Source organism: Coptis chinensis, chromosome 6, assembly GCF_015680905.1.
Source record: "Coptis chinensis isolate HL-2020 chromosome 6, ASM1568090v1, whole genome shotgun sequence".
Taxonomy (NCBI): domain Eukaryota; kingdom Viridiplantae; phylum Streptophyta; class Magnoliopsida; order Ranunculales; family Ranunculaceae; genus Coptis; species Coptis chinensis.
In genome coordinates this window covers 56,302,380-56,325,701 of record NC_141461.1, presented here as the reverse complement: position 1 = coordinate 56,325,701, position 23,322 = coordinate 56,302,380, and the positions used below count along the sequence as shown (strand labels likewise).

Genomic DNA, 23,322 nt, shown 5'->3' with positions numbered 1-23,322 from the left:
ATTGTTCTACTTGTAGTTCCTTGCTGGGTATGATAAGTTGAAGCATACCGTCCAACATGTTGATAATGTCGAAAGTAATGTGGGCAATGCCAAGGAAGAGCTGGTGAGCATGCGAGCTATGTGGGAGGCTGATAGGAAGGAACTGATGGCTTTGAGGAAAAAAATCAGAACGCTGTAGATGAGAGGTCATTTCTGGTCAGCTCGATGATTGATTTGTGGGAGAAGCTTGGTGTAGTTACTGAGTACGCTAAGCATTGTCAGTCAGTTGCACGAAAGGCTCAGGGGATGTATGACTGAGTGTGGGGAGACTATACAATGCTAGAGGAGACGTACTTTCAATTAAAAGAGGAGCATGATCGTGGGGCTTTGGGTATAAGTGTGCTTGTCGTACCAGGGGATGCAAGTAACGCTCCTTCAACCAGTGTTGCTCCCACTGATGATAAGCACATTACTGCTGGTGTTTGACCATGGCTGCTGGATGTCTTCGTCTTTGGTGTACGTTGGGAAGTATTTTGACTATTTTGTCTATTTTCAATGTTGTAAGAGATTGTATAACAATAGAACTAGTATCCTGGGCTTGCCTGGGCAGTTTGCCTTTCTTTATAGTTGTAATGATATATAACGAACTAGTTTCCATGTAGGTGGCAGTTTGATAGTTTCAAAACTTGTAATCAGACCGATCTAGATTTCTGGGTAGACCCAGGGTCGGTTGATTTATGAACTGGTGTCCTGAGTTTGTTTAGGCAGTTCGTTTACTTTGTTATGGAGTGCATGTATGTTGCTTATGTCCAAATGCATGTACATATTGTTATGTTATTTCATTGTTGCAGCCTAAGGTTGTATGTCTTGCAACAAATACGAAATGAAGAAGCTAAGAAGCCTTTGAGCGCGAGTAAGCGTGGTAGCTTAAGAAAGTGTGTTGCTCACGGAGAGCATTCTCGCTGAGTTTAGCCTAGAGTTGTAGGTCATCAACTAGTAAGAACTGTAGAGGCTAAGAAGCATATGAGCTCAAGTGAGCGTGTTAGCTTAAGAAAGTGTGTTGCTCGTGGAGAGAGATCTCACTGAGTTAAGCCTAGAGTTGTAGGTTATCAACTAGTAAGAACTGTAGAGGCTAAGAAGCCTATGAGCTCAAGTGAGTGTGTTAGTTTAAGAAAGCGTGTTGCTCGCGGAGAGCATTCTCATTGAGTTGAGCCTAGAGTTGTTGGTCATCAACTAGTAAGAACTGTAGAGGCTAAGAAGCCTATGAGCTCAAGTGAGCGTGTTAGCTTAAGAAAGTGTGTTACTCGCGGAAAGCATTCTCACTGAGTTGAGCCTAGAATTGTAGGTCATCAACTAGTAAGAACTGTAGAGGCTAAGAAGCCTATGAGCTCAAGTGAGCGTGTGGTGCTTTGGAACGTTTGAACTCATGAAAGTGTTTTAGTTCGATATGGAGCGAATTGTGCAAGTGTTTGGAGATTTTAATGAACTTCTTTGATACCGATGAGGCATGTATACATGGTAACAGCAATAATAGTAAGCATACAACGTAAATGAAAAACTTTATTGATAAAATTTCTTCAAAGAGTAAGTGTTCCAGGGACGTGGTAATGCTTGACCGTCCTGTGTTTTGATCCAATATGCTCCATTGCCAACAACTCGCTCCACTCTGTAAGGGCCTTCCCATGTTGGTGCCAGCTTGGAGTCATCCTTAGTCTTTTTCAGAACTAAGTCCCCAGGCTGAAAAGATTGAGAATTGACTCGCTTATTGCATGACTTTTTGAGAGTCTGGTGGTAAGAGGCCACTCTGATGGTTGCAAGGTTGCGGCGTTCTTCAAGTAAGTCGACCTCTCGAGCAAGAATATAGTCATTTTGTCCTGATTCGACGATCTCAGACCGAGTCGTTGTGACCGTTAGTTCAGTAGGAATAACGACCTCTGTGCCATAACATAGTGAAAATGGTGACTCGCCTGTGCTAGAGCGAGCTGTAGTTTGGTTAGCCCATAGGATGTTCTCCAACTGATTCGTCCATTGGCTCTTGTTATTTTCAATCTTTTTCTTCAGATTTTCCAAAATTGCTTTGTTAATGGCCTTTGCTTGGCCATTGCTTTGGGCGTACTGGGGAGTAGAGAATGCATGAACGATCTTCCACTTTGCCAGAAACTCCTTAACTATTTTTCCCTTGAACTGGGAGCCATTGTCCATCACGAGTGTGTGGTAGACTAAATCTGGTGATGATGTGTGTCCAGATGAAGTTTCTGACGTGTGATTCTTTAACATTAGCCAAGGGGACCGCTTCTACCCACTTAGTGAAGTAATCAGTGGTAGCAAGGACGAATCGAAATCCTATGCTTTTCTGTGGGATGAATGGTCCAATAATATCCAAGCCCCACATGTGAAATGGCAAAGGGCTAGCGATGTTGATTAACTCGTGAGCTGGTTGAATGATATTGTGGCCAAATGTTTGGCATCTGATACATTTTAGTACGTACTTCTTGGCATCGATCTGCATTCGTGGCCAAAAGTAACCTTGGGAGATCGTTTTGTGAGCCAAAGAGCGACCTCTAGCATGGTTCCCACATTATCTTTCATGGATTTTTGCAAAAATCAGCTGACCTTGTTCTGGGCTTATGCACTTCAAGTGAGGTCCGCCTGCAGACTTTCTGAATAGTTTGTTGTTTACCAGGCAGTAGCGACGTGCCTGATATTGAACTTGTCTGGCTTTGGTACAGTCTTCTGGGGTTGTGCCGTGTTGGATGTATTCTATGATGGGCTACATCCAGGTTTGACACATCTAATTGTCAGAGAGTGGGCTACAAGTCGATGATTGCCAGGACGTGCTCATCTTGATAAGCAAGTCGGTCTGTTACTTCTATGAGTAATTGTCTAGGGGCACAGTTCGGTGTTTGAGTAGCCAGATAGGCTAAACTGTCCTCGTGGCGATTCTCGTCATGCAAGAAGTGGTGTATGGTGGCTATCTTAAAAGAAGGAAGTAACTGATAAACAACTTGAAGGTATTTAGAAAGGTTACATTTATGGATAGTGTACTCTTTAGCAATCTGGCGAATGACCAGTTGTGAGTCACTAAAGACTTTTAGCTCCTGGACACCGAGCTGTAGTGCCGTTCTAAGTCCCATAATTAGGGCTTCGTACTCCGCCTCATTATTAAAGGTCGCGAAATCGATGCGAACTGCTTTCTCAACCATAGTGCCATCTGGTGAAACTAGGACGACTCCGATCCCGCTTCCTCCGGGATTGCTAGAACCATCCACAAAGAGTGACCAGGCTGACTTGTCTGGCTATTTGGTGGATGTGATATCTGTTTCTGGCTCCCAGTTCAGGTCGTCAATAGGAAAGTCTGCTAGGAAATCAGCAACGACCTGTCCTTTCTGAGAAGTTCGCGGGACGAACTCGATGTGATGTTCTTTGAGTTCCTCTGCCCATACAGCTATGCGAGTTGTCTTATTGTCTCTAAGAAAGATCTTCTTCAGTGGGAGGTCGATGAGTACTTTGAGTAGATGTGCTTGAAAATAAGGCCTGAACTTCCTTGCAGAGTATAGCAATGCGAGTACTACTTTTTCAATGTTAGAGTAGCTCTTTTCAGCTGGTGTTAGCATCTTGCTTGTGAAGTAGATCGGCTTTTCTCCCTTGGTCCTCCTTGAAGAGAACTGAATTGATAGCAAAGTCAGAGACCGCGAGGTAGATCCCCAATGTTTCACCATCTGTTGGTTTTGCCAGGACAGGTGGTGTTGTTAGGTACTCTTTTAGAGTAGAGAACGCTTGTGAGCATTGGTCGCTCCATGAGAATTGCTCCCCTTTTTTGAGAAGCTGCAGGAAAGGCCGGCATTTGTCTAACGCTCTTGATATGAATTGGTTGAGAGTTGCAACCATTCCTGATAGTTTATGTATTTGCTTCTTTATCTTTGGATCAGGCATTTCCAAGAACGCTCGGATCTGGTCTGAATTGGCCTCGATTCCTCGTTGTGATACCTGATACCCAAGAAATTTCCCGGAGGATGCTCCAAAAAGGTATTTTTTGGGATTCAGCTTTATCTGAGTTCGGCGTAATCTGGAGAACGCTTGCTCAATGTGAGTGAGGTGATCAACCGCTTTCTTGCTCTTGACCACCATGTTGTCTATATAGACTTCCATGGTGTCACCTAACATGTCCTGGAACATGTCAGTGACGAGTCGTTGGTAGGTCGCGCCGGCATTCTTGAGGCCGAACGGGAGGATGTTGTAGCAGTAGATCCCTTGCTCTGTGATAAATGAAGTTTTCTCTTGGTCTTCTTCTGCGAGTGGGATCTAGTTGTATCCACTGTATGCATCCATAAATGACAAAAGCTCATGGCCGCAGGTCTGGTCCACGAGTCGGTCGATTATTGGCAAGGGAAACTATCTTTAGGTGTTTTTTGGTTGAGATTGGTGAAGTCTACGCAAAGGCGAACTGTACCGTTCTTTTTTGGGACTGTTACTATGTTAACGATCCACTCTGGGTAGTCTACCTTTCTAATGAAGCCTACTTTTTTGAGTTTATCGACCTCATCATTAATTACTTTTTGAAATCTCAGGGATAGCTTCCTAGGTCGCTGACGGATTGGCCTAGCATTGGGGTTGACATTTAAATTATGACGTGCAATACTAGGATCTATATCAGGTACATCAATGTACGACCAAGCGAAAACGTCTTTATTTAATGATAAAAAATTTACAAGTTGTGCCTTGAGAGTAGGGTCAAGGTTAGCCCTTACATAGACAAACTTGGGATTGTCTTCAGTTCCTAGGTTCACTCGCTCTTTTTCTTCAGTTTGAACTACTGCTTTAGAAGCAAAAGCTACCTCGGTTGAGCTGGTCGTAGATGGTGCTCTATCGACCTGAGGAATGGAGGTATTGGCAACAAAAATTGGTGCAACCTCTGTGGTTATGACAACAGGGGCTGGTGCGACCTATGTGGTCATGACAATAGGGGCTAGGGTGACCTCTGGGGTCCTGACTAGTGGAGTAATAGGGGCTGGGGCAACCTCTGGGGTCTTGACTGGTAGAGTGACTTTTTTTACAAAGCCTCCAGCGTTCTCTTTTAGCGTTTTGGGTTTGACCTCAGCGATTAAGTCTTTGACCATCGTGGTGCTGGTGAGCTCGCTCTTGGTTCGGATGGAAGCCCGAGCGGGTTTGTTCGCTAAAAGAATCTGATTGTAGTGGTAAGCCTCGAGTTGGTTACTGCGAAGCTCTATCATACCTTTGGGGCCGGGAAAGCGGAGTGTTGATGGTATTGCTTGCATTTGATGGATCCAACGACGTCCTAGGATGGCATTGTAGGACGAGTGGTCGTCCAGAACGCTGAATCGCGTGGTGATGTTGACCTTGTCTTCTCGAGATCCAACGGAGACAGGGAGTATGATGTCGCCAATTGGATCAACTCGAGAGCCATTGAATCCATATAGAGAGGCTATTGGATCTATGAAGACCGATCTGGGCAGGTTCATCTCTTTGATGGTCTGATAGAACAAGATGTCACATGAACTACTCGGGTCTACCAGGACACGTTTGACTGTCCAGTCGCTGATTTTTATGTGGACAACTAGGGCATCATTATGGGGGAGGCAAACCTTGTTGAGGTCAGCCTCCGTAAAAGTTATGTCACCTGAACTGCGACTTGAACTGCGTGGGGCAGGTGCTGCCTGGGAGGAGAACTGGTAGACTTCCTGGAGAACGCCTACGCGCCTTTTTTTTTTTTCTCTAGTGGATGTAACAGAATCATCCTGGAACATGATCATGTTGATTGTCCTGTCGTTATCTCTGTCAGATGAGTGTTGACGACGGTCATGATGGGAACGGTCATGATGAGTGTAGCAGATAACCATTGTGACAAGCTGGAAATCTGCTACACTCTCTGCGATAACCATCGGCGATATTGGTATAATGCTTGATATGACCCGACTCGACGAGGTCTTGGAGGTAGTGCTTGAGCCCCCAGCACTCGTTGGTATCATGACATTTTGCTTTATGGAAGGCACAATATGGCTTGCCTGGTCGATCCTCTGGCTGCCGCACTTCAGGTCGGTAATAGGTAGCTTTCTTGATCATTTCCAATATGTAACTGGGAGATCGGGTGAGTACAGCGAACTCGTGGCTATTGGGCGTTCTGTTTCCAAACTTCTGTCCTTGTTGTCTGGGTTGCTTTTTTGAAGGTGGGGCGTCTTCAGAGATTGCTGCCACTTGTTGTTCTTCTGTTAGGCCTTCACGTTTCAGGCCTTCTTGCAACTTGATATACTTGTCTACTCGAGCATACAACTCAAATAAAGTTTCTGGACGTTCTTTCAAGAGCAATTTGGAGAGCGCTGTGTTGCGTACACGGCAGGCGTTGGTGAGTGCCAATGTGGCAAATGACTCTTTGAGGCCGCTCTCCATGCATAACAGTTTGGTTTTGAAGCGATCTAAGAAGGCACGGATGGTTTCATCTTTGCCTAGTGAGAGCTGGAAAAGTGAATCTAGGTCTGCTTTTTTACGCCTGTTGTGGATGTACTGGCTAGTGAATAGATCGGTGAGATTCTCGAAGTTCTTTATCGAGTCTGGCTCGAGTGAAAAGAACCAATTGAGAGCGCCATCTTTAAGGTTGGCAGGAAACAAACAGCAGTGGAGATGGTCGAACTCCTAGGCACTATAGAGTGCGAGGCTCTGAATGTAGCGAGCCACGTGTTAACACGGACATGTGCTGCCATCGTACATTGCAAAGCGTGGTTGGATGAAATCCGAAGGGGAAGGTTTACTGAGTACCTTAGCAATGAAAGGGGATGCTCGGTACGTCTTTAGCATCTTTTGAACAATCTGAGTGGCGTCCTTCTTGACTGCACTCTGATCGATTCTTTGCGACAGCTTGTTAATCTGTTGATTAACTTTGTTGATACCGTCCTCTGCTATGGCACCAGGTGGATTTTGTATGTCCACTTGTGCTCGTAATGCAACATTCTCCTGCCTGAGTAGGGTGATGTGCTCGTTCATTGTACCTAGTTAACTTGTTAAGCTCTAGATTTGAGCTTCGAGGCTTGCCATGCTTCGTGGGCTTGATAAGTTTTCTTATTGAGTGATTTGTGAAAGTTTCTCAAGAAATCGAGACCACAGACAGCGCCAATGTAAAGGCGTATATTAGTCTGGGCTTTACAAATGATGTTAAGGTGGAGGAGAAGGGGTTGATAGATTGGAAAGACCGAGTTCGTTCGGAGCGAACTGCCTACGTATCTATCTCTCACTTCGGGTGGGAGAGAAATCAGTCCGGCGAGTTTATATCGGTGGTATTTATAGTTGTTGAACGTGAGGATCCATACAACATGTGTACTGACAAGCATAGATGTATGGTTGAGATTGAGAATGAGTGTATGGATGGTGTTGGTAGGAATTCTGTAATGATGGGGAGTAGTTACAGTAGTTCGTATTTTGTGGTAATACATTGTGTAAGTATGGCTTTGGTAATGATTGCATCTAGAAGATGGATGATGTCATTAAATGAAACGCTCTGCGTGAGGATGTGCGAGTTGAGCTACTTCGGAGCGATCTTGTAGATCAGGTGTGCGAGCTGATGATGTGAGTCGAGCTAGCTGATGATGTGAGTCGCCCTGAAGCCAACTCGGAGGACGAGGGCATGAGGTCGGTATGGTATTTTCGTTAGACTGGACACGTGCCTGATATTCCCATTCGGGAATATCAATCCCTCACAGACACCAACCTCGTTTGGAATTAGTAGGACTTCAGAAGGAAAAAACTAGTGTTAAGAAAGGCTAAACAAATAGAAATGATGCTTACTTTTGTTGCTAACTTGCTATGCGGCCACCTCATTTGATATTTTTTCACTGTCTTAAATTTGGCAAAATTCATTTTGCTTAAATTTTCTTTGCACAAACCTAAAAACCAGGCATAGGCATATCCCTAGGTATGTTTATGGCCGTGGAAGACTGATTCGGTCAAGTAAACTAAATTGGATCATTGCTTTCAATTATGTTTCTCCTTTTTCATTGAAATGATCGCTATTCGCAAAGAATTGGTTTATCAAGGAGTCCGGTTCCTCTATAACCGAGTACAGAGATTTATCACTGTAACCGTATTATTGCATCGTTAGATCTGTGTCGAGATACACAACACACAGATGTCGAGGTTGAGATTTGTATTTCGAGGCAAATGTGTGTATTTCGAGACGATCCAACGGTGAAATAATAAGGTTACAGGATGAATCTCTGTACCGGTTATAGAGAAACCTGACTCATCAAGAAAATAATAAAAAATAATAATCCCTACTCCCTTAGACCCCTAGCTATAAGCAGTCTTTCTATTTAAATGCGGTCTGGTTCCTAGGACTCAACTTTATTTGACTCAAGTTTTACTCATTTTTTTAACTCTTTGATCTTCTTAATCTAACGGTACAAAATTTTAACATGATAGGCATTTTAAGTATGACATCATGTAGGTCCTTTATCATCTCTTTCCTTCTATACTCGTCAAAAGCTCTTCTCTCTCACTCGTCACTCTCAAGTCTCCATTGATTCCACGAACGAAAAAAAAAAAAAAAAAAAAAAAAAACAAACAAATCGTCTCTCGATCGAATATCTGTTAGTTTCAATATATTGAAACCAAGGATGCAAGATATATGCTTCAAGTTTAGATCACTTATGTTGAAAATTATTCTCTTCAGCAAGCACGTCCTAGTTCCCAAAAGTACCGAAAATCAAAGACTGTAAATGGAATCCCCTAGATGACGGCATCATAAAGGTAAACACCGATGGGGCCTCACATGGCAACCCAGGTCCAGCTGGATACGGATCAGTTTATCGGAATAGTAATAGTGAAGTGTTGTTGGTGGTTTGCAAGAACATAGGGACGGTGACGAGTTATGTGGCAGAGGTTATGGGAATTATAGAAAGTATAGAAGTGGCTATTGACAAGGGTTGACACAAGCTATGGATAGAGTCCGACTCAAAGGCGCCAGTCGCCGCTTTTGGTACTTCAGAGCTTCCGTGGGAAGTGAGACTTTGTTGGGAGACTTGTAAATAGAAGTTGAGCTATGTGTTGATCTCACTTGCGTGGCGCGAAGTTAACTTCTCAGCTGATCAAGTTGCAACGCATGCATAGTCAGACCCTCAACCTACAAAAACAGGTTCTTTATCCAGGTAAACCAGCATGAATTTCCAAGTGGAAAACGCCAGATTTTGTGTACTTTAGATTTGATTAAGGTTAATTAGGAACCATTTCCTAATTAAGCCAACCTTTTGTAATTTTATTTCATGGTAATATAATTTTGCTAACTTGGGAAAAAAAAAAAAAAAATCCTTGAATAGACGCTTATCCTGCACTCAAGTCATTTGACCAAAAAATGACGGTCAATTAAAGTTGACTTGAATGTGTACTTCATTTGGAGGAAATTTAGGGGGGTGGTGGGGCCGGTCTAATTGGCAAAAGTAGTGAGGGGGTAGTCTATAAGTAATGAACACTGAACAGGCAAAAGCACCTGTTTTTGAGAAACGAGCTAAATTTCTGAAAGCAGGCACCAAGAGTCACTGAAGATCAGGTTCTCCACTAAATTAGTGCTGGTAAGTTGTCACCTTCTTTACAGTGCATTATTTGTAGACTTACGTTCATATAGTTTAGAAAATCAAGAATGTCTCAAAAAGAAGAAGATGAGAAGTTGGTGAACATTGTAGATGAAAGGAAAGAGGAAATGGTGTCTCGTACAGGTGGAGAACCAAGTGTTAGGTTGGCTAGATTTTTGAAACCTTGTTGCATGGATCAACATATTGGTACACTAGTCCCTCCTCGTCCTCCTCATTTGGCCAGACCAAAATCTCATGATCTTCCAGAATGTCGTTTAGATGTCCATTTCGAAGGTTGGAAACTCCCACGAGGGGAAATATGGAAGCAATGGGTTGATAAATTGGAACCGATATATGATCCTACATGGAAGAAAATTGGTATCTACGATTCAATCTTTGTTTCCACTTACTGTTTTCCTATAGATAAAGAATTGGTTGTCGGGTTGGCTGAGTCATGGTGTCCTGATGCTAACACTTTTGTGTTTTCATGGGGAGAGGCTACAATGACACTTGAAGATGTGTCGATAATTGGTGGTTTCCCCATTCTTGGAGAACCACTAACTAAACCTCTTACAGGAGAGTTGTTGAAAATTGAAAAGAAACTATTAAAGGGGTACCAGGATTTGGCAAGAAGCAAGGCACATAAGGTATCTTATAGTCCGTGGACTAAACTTTTTATGGGGAAGAATGGGGACTTGGAGCATGCCGCCTTTCTTGCCTTATGGCTTTCGAGGTAAGTTGTGATACCCTATTTATGTATGTGTTTGGAGGCTAATTTGTTGCACATTTTATATCATGAGACATTTGCACCCCAACTGAGGAGGGGGGGAGGGATCCTAGATCAGTCAGTGGCACTGCCACCCTCAAAAGTCAGTTGCAACTGCAATTTCCATGTCTATGTAATTCGTTAGACATTAGCCAATTTTACATTAATGTAATTCGTTTGTTATTATTACTGTTGTTGGTATTAGCATCACTGTCGTGTTTTAATAGGTTTTCTGTTCCATCTTTGGTTGGTTTTTGAATAGGTTTGTCGTCCCAACCAAGCCTATATACACAATCAATAAGCAAGTTTTCCCGATTGCAATTCATTTATCCCAAGCAATTCAAGTTGCTCTAGCACCAGTTGTGCTAGCAAGCCTTTATAGAGACTTGCGAGTGTTGAAAGAACAAATTGACGCTTCTTGCATAGTGGAAGATTGCGAGGATAGGGATATTCCTGCTACTGTTTGGGCGCCATTCCAAATTATGCAGCTTTGGGCTTGGGAGAGGTTTTTAAGCTTGCGACCAAATCCGAATTGCATTAGTTCTGGTGAGCCCAGAGCTGCTCGATGGAAGAATCTTAATGCAAAGTCAAATATTGAGTTGGTGAGGTCAACTATTGACTCACCTGATAATTTTCGATGTCGGCCTTATTCCTGTGCTATGAAAAACTGGCAACATCCTTCATATTACAAAGAGCAAGGTGAATGGGTGGTCGTTAGTCCAAACTCAAATGAGGAACTATTGTCGTACTTGCGTTGCTTAGTGCCTTGTGAGCTTGTCGGATTGGATTGTATTGAACAGTATGCTCCTCATAGAGTAGGAATGCAATTTGGAATGGATCAAGATATTCCAGGCCCCTTCACTCGAGCAAATGCAAACTCAGAATTTGCGTGGAGGACTTATGCCAAGTCTATCAGAAACATCAGGTTTTACATCCCACCTTGCCTTTTTGAGTCGGATGTCACTTCACGATACCTTGACTGGTGGAACCAGTCCATTTCAGCTAGACATGATGAAACCGAAGAGGTTCCTATTCACAAAATAAGCTCATCGAGCCATAGGATACCAAAGAAATCAGAAAGCTCTGGATCTCCTCCTCCTGGATTTCATCGCAAACAGTCAGGGAAATTGCAAAGTTCACTTGATGAAGACAAAATGACCATCTCAGAATGGTATAAGCGCCAAGTGCAAGATGTCACAGCCAACAAGGAAGAAGTTAGCTTCTATAAACAAGTTCCGAGTTCATCTTCAACTACGAAGGAAAACGTCGATAGAAAGAGGCCAATGACCGAATCAAAGGACAACACCAGTTACAGCAAAGTTCCGGGTAGGAGAGGCATTGTTTTTGAAGAAGATATTGATGTGATTGGAGATTCTGCAGACATTTCACCAGAGACACTTCACAGTGAAGGAGTGATCAATCCAGATGAATTGCTGCCACCCAGATTGGAACTAGAAGCTCGGATTGACAATCTTGAGAGAGTAATTGATAGGCTTAAAATAATATTTGGATCAATGAAAGCAAAAGGGACGAGGAACACTGGTACATCTAACCATACAGATGGAACATAGTCTGATAGTTGTGTCCTTGAGCCATGTATTGCCACCTTGAATGTGAATTTGATCTCTGTACTATTGCATGAAATTTTGTAAAATTTTGTAACTATCTGAACTATGTATGTTTGGGTTTAGGAAAGGAATGTTATTTTAGGTTCTTGTGTTATATATGTAGTTAGACACTTAGACATATCTTTCCAGCTCTTTATCTGAACATAATGTAAGCCACTTCTCATGTGTTCAAATGAAATGTTATTTAGGCTCTGTTTGATTCACACCAGAGTTTTCCAAAGAATTAGGGTTAACGAGTATTACCCCCCGTAGATGGGAAATTAGGGTTTCCCTCTAAATACACACAAAAAAAACATGGTCAACCCAAGTTCATTTATTTTTTGTGTACTTGGGGGTGACCCTAATTTCCACATCTAGTGGGAGGAAATCCTAATTGGCTCATCTAGGGTGGGGGTGGGGTGGGTAGTTAATGCTAGTTAACCTTTAAATAAATACAAAACATTAAGGGCTCTGCTTGTCTTGCAGGATATGATTCCATGGTCAAAATGTCAATAGATAAAAAAACATTTAAGATCATAACGTTTGAGCAACAGAAAAACTACATATACTAGACATTTAGAAGTATTTTGCAGCTTATTTGGTGCTGACCACTTTCAAACTTTTGCTTACTTAAATTTCAGGGAATCTGCTCAGACTCAACTGCATTACTTTATCCGAATAAACGATTCTTTTTTAAGGAAAATAGCTTGATTTGTGCGAGCGATCATGTTAATCTATAAGCCTGAAATATGATTAATGTGCAAGGTGCATTTCCTTGGCCATGAGGGTGGTTTCACATTTTTCTGTATAAATGTCAAGGTGGCTCTTGCTTCTTGGATTTTGTCATTTTGATTTTGGTCTTTTGAAAACTATGGCTCTTGAATGGAGAATTAGAGACTAATAGCACATGGATAATACGTTATATGTGTTAACCAACTTCCCATCAACTGCGTACGTACCAAAGATACTAATACCCAAAGAACGATGAAAAACAGCTCACTCAAAGACTGCTAATAGCCAACCAGCTAACATTGTGACCGTTTACATTCCTTCTTCAATCTTCACCGTAAGCCAATTGATCCATAAATTACATTCCCAACTCATAAGTCCTGAAGTCCCACGAAAGAAATATACTAGTCCTCTGAAGAGTGAGTGTCCTCACCAAAAACTGGAATATATGGAAGCTGAACTGAAAAAACGAACTTCCAGAACTTGTAATCTCATGTAACCGAAGTTACCGACATTGGGTTTTCTCTGGTTGATATTGAAATCTTCCATTGATTCACACTAAAATCTGACCGGCGTTAATTTGAAAATAACAATGTAGTATAATAGAAATAAGATATAGCTCGCAGAAACTACATTCATGAGCAGTGTACAGTGACTCCTATATGAACAAATGCAATGACATATAGAAGGTGAAATTCCAATCAAATGAACACACCCCGGGGAGGACCGTGACATCTAATCGTAACTCGTAAGATCCTATATTCCTGTGATATCAAAAAGTGCATGTACTAGTTCTGACAAAAAAAAGAGGTGATGTGTACAAATCGAGCACCATGCAAGCCAAAGACTGTTGAAAGAGCTGGCAAAGAAAGGTGACGCTCAAGCCATTGTGTGTGTATAATAACCCCCGTCCCTCTCCTGAACCTTAATTGACAAATTCAACTTACATAATATGAAATTTAACTCCAGCAACAAATCCTAGTTTGAGGACCTCAAGAAATCAAACAACAAACGCCGTGAAGTTAAACCTGAATAGTATAACCAGAAGGGAGTAATATATTCAACCCAAGATTCCAATTTAGGAATGCCTCGATTTCTTATTTGCAGAGGTTATAGTTTTGATGGAAATGATTGTAGCAGGTCCAATTAAATGTACACATGGAGACAATCAGCTGGATATGATCACTATGTATAGCAAGCATGCCATTTATTCTGTTATAGCTCAACCACTGCGATTAAATGCATGGGATCACAATCTAGCTGAAGGAGCGGATAGGGCCCGATCAATTAGCTCCCTCCTTAAGATCTTTCCTGCTGGAGATTTTGGGATGGAGCTGATAAAAGCAACTCGCCGTATCTTCTTGTATGGTGCAACCTGCAAATACCACCACAAATTATTATTTATCATCAGTTATTTTGTGCGTTCTTGTCTAGCGACTCATCATAGAGAATAATTAAGTAAGTTTTGCCAAAACCCAGAACTCGTAGCAACAGAGGACATGTAACATGTAATATGTGCCTTCTGATATTTTCATTACAACACGCGATGTATAAGACCAGAAAATATGGGTGTCATTGTAAAAACACGGCCACACCGTTAACTTAAAAAATGACTTCTAACAAAAGACCAATGTCATTCAGAAACAAAAAAGGAACTTTATATGACTTTGCAAGGCTTTTAGACACGATATGGGATTATAAATCTCAACACAGACACATGGAAAATTCTTAAATGGGTGGTGGAGTACAATGGCCCTTCTGGCCAGAGAAATAGCCCATTCCAATACCTTAATAAAGTTGGGAACGTGGTGGGACCATAACCCACAGAATTGAAACCTGGCTTAGATACCATATCAAAGTTGGGCATCTAACCAATTGGTAATGAGTGGAGAGGCCCCGAGAAACCTTATATGGGATTATAAAGCTTAATTGGACAGAGATATTTTATGCATTTTTAATAAGTAAAGTTTGTTTCTTCGTTTCTTGCAGAATTACTAGTGGGTGCACTAGGCCTCCGACAAACCCATGGTGTAGTGAGGGCCTTAAGGTTAAGCAGCAAAGGTACACAGAAGATGCTACAGCTAGGATGCCAAAATTACACTTACTAAAGCTTCACAAACTTGTGGGGCACCACAACGAGCTTCCATGCATAACTAACTAAATGAAAATTAAGCAGCCTAGAGCTTATTGGAAGGCTACTCCAATTGCGCTAGTAAGAACTATATCTCAATTTTTCACTTCAATGTCCAACCATGTAACCCAAGCTAGAGTTAGCAAACACAATTAAATTTGTCGGAGCTGCATCGAGTTCTGTCCGTAGCACTAGGAAGCAAAATAATTTCTCATATGATGATATTCAGGGATTTTAATATGCTATAACTGATAAAATAAAACCAAGATAAGCATTTAAAATGAATCTCTTCGTCTTAAGTAAGCATGCCTGTTTTGCAACGAACTCCATGACTTGAGCTGCACTTAGATTGCGACCAGGTTTTCTCACAACAAATGCCATGGGAATCTGCCCTGCTTCTTCATCAGGGTACCTGCCATAGTAATGCAAAAGAGTGAATCAGAAAATTATGAGCAGCCTTCAGGTCAACAACATGGAAAATCAATTAGCACGAACGCACAACTGCAACTCGTAATTAGTAAATTTTACCACGGCAAATTTATCTGGAAAAGGGCCATGAGATTAGATTTAGATCTTGCAGTAGAGTTCCAAGCTTCTTTTTAAATCAAAGAAATTGAGTGAAATGATTCATATAAAGTTAACCATTCAAAGGGGACTACAGGTAACAAGATATTAGATTCTCCACCAGATTAAAATAGAATTTTATTCAATATTAGGTTTTCTATGTCATATTTATTAATCTGTATCGAAAGACAACACAAACAAAACACAAAATTGTTTGATAGTCCAAAAGCTTCAGCTTTTCTGCAGAGCTAGTTTCCACATGTACACTGTTAAGGAAAATGTAGTATGATCATCAAACTCATTTACTTATAGGTATATTTTGTCTTCTGTGCATGGTAACTGTTATTTTCTTACTAGGTTGTCCAACATTTTAACATATGCAAGAAGAAGAAGTATAGCAAAGTTAAATTTGTCAAACACATACGGGATTAGAGCAACATCAGCAATTTCTGGGTGGGACTGAAGGAGATGTTCCAACTCAGCCGGAGGGACCTGTAAATTGTCTCACAATATTGGTTATGATGTGATAAATCAATAGATGCTAACTTAATGTGATCAATCTAAAGTTCTAAACAGTTAAATGGTACCTGGTATGCCTTATATTTTATTAATTCCTTTAGTCTATCAACAATGTAGAGGAAGCCATCAGAATCTATATAGCATAAGTCACCAGTCTTTAACCATCCATCTGAATCCATCGTAGAAGTAGTTGCCTCGTCATCTCCAACATAACCTGCAAATACAAGCATTATGTTAATGAAACAAGATGAACAAAGGAAATTTTTTTGAGTGCAGTAACTTTAAAAACACATCCTCATGATCCCAAGTAATCAATAACATGTATCTAAACCATATTTAGACCTGAGAATTTGTAGTTACTTGACTTCACAAATTTTAGAGAGTGAAGAATAGTACTATAAAGCCACGAGAAGTGGTCATTCGAAAATTGATAAGATTCACCTACTCACATATTTCAAGATAAGACACTTTAATGTAGTTCTGACTGGCGGAAGCTTCAGTTTAATAGAATCTACACTTTAATTGAAACACAATTTAAAGAAGACCTAAAATCACTCTTTTATTGAATCTCTCAATCACATAAACTTCAACACTGGGGAACCCTAATTACAAACCCTTATTTAAACTAAACCTAGAAAGCATAACCAATAGTAACACAACACGTGTCACAACTAACTAATGGACTCGAACCATAGGCTTGGACTCAACTAAGGGGCTCACGCCCATAAAATGTAGAGGGAACATAGGCACACGCCTATGATACTGACAAACTCGACTAATGTTCCACATCACTCTCCCTATGGTGACGAAGCTTGTCCACAAGCTAAAGCAGTGGAGTATCTGAAGTTGGAAACACTAACAAAGCTTCATGCTGGAAATCCAGGATAAGATCAGGTGGCTTGGCAACAACATCTTCGACCTTGTCTTCACCTTCAGCTAATAAAACAGGGCGCTTCTTCTTCTTAGGACACTCGGCAGCAATGTGACCCATAACGCCACATTCAAAGCACTTTCTAACAGCACTATATGTCCCAGCAGCCGACACAGGAGTAGCAGCTGTAACTATACTCGCAGAACTGGTATAGGGTGCAGAAGTCATACCAGGTGAAAGCACTCTTTCAGCACGCAATACATACTTAAACGCGGTAGCCATGTCCTCAATCTCAAACATGATAAGTGCTTCACGAATTGACTTGCGCAGGCCATTCAAATGACGACCCACCCTCTGTTCATCAGTTTCAACCAACCCAGCACAAGTACACAACAACTGAAACTGCTCAGTATATTCTTGAACCGAAGACAACTGTTGTTTTAAATTCTGTAGACGAATGAACAAATCTTGTTGGTACTGTTTAGGAACAAAATGCGCATGTAACTCTCGGCGCATACTAGCCCAAGTGCAGACACGCCTATAACCTTGATTAATCCTCCGCAGATTTAATTCATCCCATCACACCAAAGCATAACCCTTCAACTTAGTGGCTGCTAATTTAACCTTCTTTCTATCATCTAAGTTTTTATAATCAAAGGCCTTTTCAATTTGATTAAGCCAATCCATAAACTCGTCAGGATCGAGTTTACCATCAAAAGTAGGCACATCGATTTTAATATCACCCGCCTGACTCCTCTCCAATATTCGGAGGAAACGATTAACATCAACAACCCCATTATCAATATTCTGAACACCATGATCTTCATCAAAATAATTAAAATGGTCATACCTTTCAAAATCACCTGCCTGACGATTAGGTTCACGGTCTGCCCTACTACCACTTCGGTCAGTAGAAGGAGAAGGAGGAGATGGAGACCGACCCCTATTCTCTTGCCTTGCATTGCGAGGAATTGGTTGTTCCCAAAAATTCCTATCACGGGGCAGCGCTGCACAGGACGTTGGTAACCACGACCTCTGCCTCGAACCTGATTAACACGCGGAATCTCACACCCCTGTGGAGGAAGACGCACACCTCTAGCTGCCTCTTGCATTGGTAGCCCTCGATTTTGGCCATTAGGGTTTAACCTTGGCTGAAAAATCGGATCTTGTGGCCCTTGGGGGCGCACGACAGGTAGCTGTGGTATTGGTGGTGACACTATAGGAGGAACACGCATAGGGCGTTCACCAACACCTTCATCACCTTGGTCATCTCCAACAATAAGTGGTATATAATCACCTACTGCACCCAGGGGATGAACCTGAATGTCATTATTATTCTCTAGAGCAATAGGTGCAAAAGGGTTTAGAAGAGGGACTGTACTAGCACTTTGCAAGGACGTATCATCAGTATCTGAAACCACTGAACCATTATTCTGTGGTGGTGGCAGCTGTTGCGCATCTCTCTGCACTGTGGCTATTGTTGCAGTAAAGTTCTGGAACATCTGTGTCATGTTTTTCATGTTTTCCTCTAAACGAAACATGCGAGTATCTATGGATGAAGGACGACCTCGAGTTGCTTTGTTATTCACCATAATAACACAAAAAAAATTGACTTTCCGAGAAAAAAAATTTGGTCGTGAACAGTAACTTGGGTGAACAGTAATGCAGTGAATAATATCTGATGAACAGTGTTTTCGGTGAACAGTATCGTGAATAGTAACTCTTGAATTAATCTGCTCCGATACCAAATAATGTAGTTCTGACTGGCGGAAGCTTCAATTTAATAGAATCTACACTTTAATTGAAACACAATTTAAAGAAGACCTAAAATCACTCTTTTATTGAATCTCTCAATCACATAAACTTCAACACTGAAGAACCCTAATTACAAACCCTTATTTAAACTAAACCTAGAAAGCATAAACCAATAGTAACACGATATGTGTCACAACTAACTAATGAACTTGAACCATGGGCTTGGACTCAACTAAGGGGCTCACGTCCATAAAATGTAGAGGGAACATAGGCGCACGCCTATGACACTGACAGACTCGAACTAATGTTCTACATCACACTTAGTCTCTATTTATCCACAGTGTCATTGCATCTTAACTCCAAATCTACTGATGAGAGCATTTTGTGGTACTCCTACTCACAAATTTGTCATATACTAGGAGCCTAAAGCTATAACAGAAGGGATGAGACTTGCTGCAAAGATGGGGCTGAATAAGCTTTACGTAAAATCAGATGTTTGGGAGCAGTCAATATCATCAAGGGCGGTGAGCAATCTCCTTGGTACTGCTTGAACCTTATAGAAGCTACAAAAGGGCCAGGAGTGATTTTGAGATGTTCAGTGTTGAACATGTTTTTAGAGAATGCGATCAGGTGGCAGATTACCTTGCTAGATTGTGTATGTCACTAAGTGTGAGTTTTGTTATTAATAATCCCCCTCTAGACTTAAGATGTAACAATAAAGTGGAGGAGGATTGTAAGGGTACTTTGTATATGAGAAAATTGAATGAATATAGACTGAGGTCTCCTAAACCTCTAATCTTTTCCCACCTAAAAAAAATCCAAATCTACACAGCACATGATTCAAGAACACATGACAGTTGAAGACCTTTTGTTGCTTGTGCATGTAACCAAATTTTGTACACACACTTGGAACAGTAGAAGGGTGGGCAACAAGTACCCAAGTCCACAAGGGAGTATCTGGTAAAAGCAAGAAAACTAGTGCTTTCACCTTTAAAGAGACGGTTTTAGGCATGGGTTGTGATAAAAAGTTAAAAAAATATTGACATAAATTCACATACACCACCTTTCATGATAATCGGTCCACGCATCCATAACTCCCCTCTCTGACCTGGACCCAAGGCCTCCCCGGTGTCAGGATGTACTATCTTGGCTTCCATATTCTCAGCAAGGCGTCCAACTGAACCGTGCTTCTTCGTCTCATCAGGCCCTAACATTCTTGTAGCTCCACCTGATGTCTCAGTCATACCATACCCCTATTAAGAACAAAAACAGGGTCACTCGCTACAATGTCTACATGATGTACACAGGTATAACAAATGGAAAACCAATATAAAAAATAAGTAGAAAAGTAATCTCTCAAGAAAGACAATATCACTTATATAGTGAAACTCCACGTATAAATTAAGGCTCATCTTCTAGCTAATTTGAAAAAATATCACAATTCATCACTCTAGAACGTACAAATCTTTCAATGCGACAGTACATACATGATTTTTTATCTAACCATACTACTGCCTTTTATAGTTCGTCACATAATACCAGAGCACCATTATCCTAGATTTTGTTTCCTCTCCTCTCTTTCTAGTTTCTTCTCTCTTCTGTCCCAAAAGGTTGTTCTTTGCAAAAAAGCAAACCGGTTGTTTTCTTTTCCTGATAAACAACAAACAATTACATCATAGGCATGGTGCCCAACATCAATTCTAGTTAACAAACCAACAAGATTGCCCTTTTAGCAACAATTTCATAGTTACTGGTCATTCAGTTACCTACTCATAAGGTACCAGTCATTTATCTTCCAACGTCTTGGACCAACTTGCCAGTATATGAAGTTGATTTTGTGGAGGGTCCGCTCATGAATATAAGGATTCATCATTCCAGTCAAGATACAATCAAGATCACCAAAAAAGGAGTTCGTCACATGGTTGATATGAAACTACAGAACAAGGCTATCATTTGTGGGCTGGTCTGTAAAGTTGTTTGTAGAACTGATACCCTATGGAATCACTGGCTATGGAACCAGCAAATAAGGATCAAATACTTTTGGACAATGAGCATCCCCTCTTGCTCATGGGTATGGAGATGTATTAAAAAGGACAGGAAGACTGCAAGCAGATATATCAGATAAAGTATTAATGATGGCGCACAAACTAGATTTTGGCATAATATATGGTGCTGCAAAACGCCTCTCTACATGGTCCCAGAAATTAGAGCCATGCTTAATCTTTCATAGTTTCATATGATACAACAGTGATGGAGATTACCACTAATGGAAGGTGGAATGCTACTATGTTGAGCCTACCTGAATGACAAGTGAAGAATTACATTCTAAATACAGAGTGACGTTTCACTGGAAACTGATTAAGCGGTGGTAAGGATTCCTCACTACAGTGGTTCGTTTACTTCAAAATGCCTATTGGTTACTTAGATATCCTATGAAGAATGTTAAGTTGGTCGAGCTTGGCTTGGGAGCTTAAGTGACCCCTAGGCACTAGATCACTTCTTTGCAATTTTTTTCTAGCTCAATACCCACTCAAGATAGACATGTAAATAAGAAAGTTAGCAATCCGAAGTGTGTCAGAAATCAAGGCATATGTTATATTTGACTCCCCAGTGAAGCCTGGTCCCATGCAAAACAAGCTTTGGGCCTTAATATTCAAGGAAGCAGGGGCGGAACCAGGATTTTACTCAAGGGGGGGCTATTATGAAGTTGAACTGTAAAAAAAAATTTATGAAGAGTGTGGGCCTAGATGAAGGTAGGTATATATATCTAGAGTGGGCCTATATGACTAGATCAAGGATGTTTTATTGGGTTTGTACATGCCCACAGATTAACATGGATAGATACCTGCATTTTCATAGTATAGGACTATAAATATAGTATTTTTTTTTTTTGGTGGGGAAGTTAGGGGGGGCTATAGCCCCTGTTAGCCCTCTCCTAGGTCCGCCCCTGCAGGGAAGTGCGAATAACCAGTGGGACAAAGTACTTGAAAGTTGCATTAAAAACTGAAGCTGAGATCATAAAGGTGTGTATTTGTGTAACAATTATATACATATGGCGAGACAAAATTTGGAAGCTCGGGAGCAGAACTCAAGATTGGTAAGGGTAAAGACAGAATTTTAAGAGATATGACGCTCTATTTACAAATAAAGCTGGAGTGCTCAAGATTCCATATAGATGGAAGACTACTTGATAGATTGGCTATACAAACTCAACTTATGCATAAAGACTTTGTATTATGTTACTGGATTAGACCTGAAGAAAGATATGTTAAAATCAATGCCGATGGTGCTTTGTCAGACAATAGCTATCAAGGACTGGTAGACGATTGGTGATATTATAAGAGTTGAAAGAGAATGAGACAGTTCTTAAGGCTGCAACATACTGAATCAGGGGAGCTTTAAGGTGGGTTTAGATTCTATAGGAGTCATCAGAGCCTTGAAAGGTCTTGAGCAATGCATAAGCAACAATCATATTATAGATAAGCCACATCTACCTAACAGAGCTATGGTCTACTGGGAGCAGATTTGTTATATTCTGCAAGGGCCACCATGTTCCTTTGCAAGGGCCAATTTGATTTTCATCATACAAATACAATGCAAAAGCAGACTTACAATCATAAATGAAACAAGGGCAATTTGAAATTCACAAATTTTGTTACCAATTTGAAATTTCTTATTTAAAAATTCATACTTTTTTAACATTAGAAATTCATACATTTTCAACATCGAGAGCGTATAACATTAAAACATACCTGCACAATTTCAACATGAGGAAACCGAGCAATAAACTTCTTCGAAACCTCCTTCCCAAGCGGCGCTCCACCACATCCCACCGTCAAAAGCGAGCTAAGATCAAACTTATCCACCACATCTAACTTCGCCATCGCCACCACAAGCGGTGGAGACACAGGCATATAATTCACCTTATAACTTTCCACAGCCTTCAACATTCCCACAAAATCAAATTTCTCCATCAACACTACAGTCTCCCCCAAAGCCACTGCTCTCACACACATAAAAAACCCAAACACATGAAACAACGGAACCGTAAATATAGCCACAGGATGTGGCGGGTTCTCCTCAACAGGTCGAATCGCATGGAACCCAGACACCAATGCAATAAAATTCCTATGCGTCAACTCAACTCCTTTAACTCGTCCAGTAGTTCCAGACGAGTAAAGTATAGCAGCAGTATCACTCTGGTTCACCATCACCTCGTTTCTATTATCAACTCCATTAACCAGCATAGATTTAAACTCAGAAGAGTCAAGAAACACAGTTCCATAACGAAGAGATGGAATTTTACTTGCTGTTGAAGCAACAGCAAAAGCTATAACTGGATTTGTAAGACCAACCTGGCGGGAAACTTCGGAAACTGTGCTAGCTGGATTTGCTGGGGAGACAATGACGCCAAGAGAGAGAAGAGATATATATAGTATAGGGACTTGTAATATATTAGGTGAGAGAATAAAAGCAACGTCTCCCTTTTTTAAACTAAAATTTGTTTTTAAAGATACTGATAAAGACTCTGCTTGTTTAAGAAACTCGGTAAAAGAAACACGTGTACCAGATACTGAATCGATGAGAGCAGTAGTGTTGGATAGTGGTAATGATGAAGTTTTGAGTAGAGAGATAGCATGTTGTGCTGCCGAGAGAGGGAGGTTGGGTGGTGGGAGTTGGACTTTTGGTCTTAGACTGTGGAAGATTCTTGTTTTTGAGGAAAATCCACTTTTTAGATCAAAGTTGTAATCATGTTTTGAAGTACAAGCCATTGAAGATTTGAAGTTGTAGTTTTGTTTGTTCGGAGAGATAGAATTTCGAGGACTGTA

The 23,322-nt window shown here is 41.0% G+C and overlaps 2 protein-coding genes across 2 annotated transcripts; one reads left to right on the top strand and one right to left on the bottom strand.

Annotated features, from left to right (window-relative positions):
* Positions 1-9,467: 9,467 nt before the first annotated feature.
* LOC147493693 (uncharacterized) lies at positions 9,468-12,026 on the top strand. Its single transcript, XM_086569079.1, has 2 exons — positions 9,468-10,284; positions 10,580-12,026. The coding sequence occupies exons 1-2, from the start codon at positions 9,620-9,622 to the stop codon at positions 11,886-11,888; spliced, it is 1,974 nt and encodes a 657-aa protein (XP_086425205.1). The 5' UTR covers positions 9,468-9,619; the 3' UTR covers positions 11,889-12,026.
* A 1,644-nt stretch (positions 12,027-13,670) lies between these two features.
* Positions 13,671-23,321, bottom strand: LOC147493692 (4-coumarate--CoA ligase-like 9). Its single transcript, XM_086566106.1, has 6 exons — positions 22,246-23,321; positions 19,557-19,746; positions 15,936-16,081; positions 15,773-15,840; positions 15,094-15,196; positions 13,671-14,028 (listed from the first exon to the last, which is right to left on the bottom strand). Exons 1-6 carry the CDS (start codon positions 23,263-23,265, stop codon positions 13,903-13,905), a joined length of 1,653 nt encoding a protein of 550 aa, XP_086422232.1. The 5' UTR covers positions 23,266-23,321; the 3' UTR covers positions 13,671-13,902.
* Position 23,322: the final 1 nt, after the last annotated feature.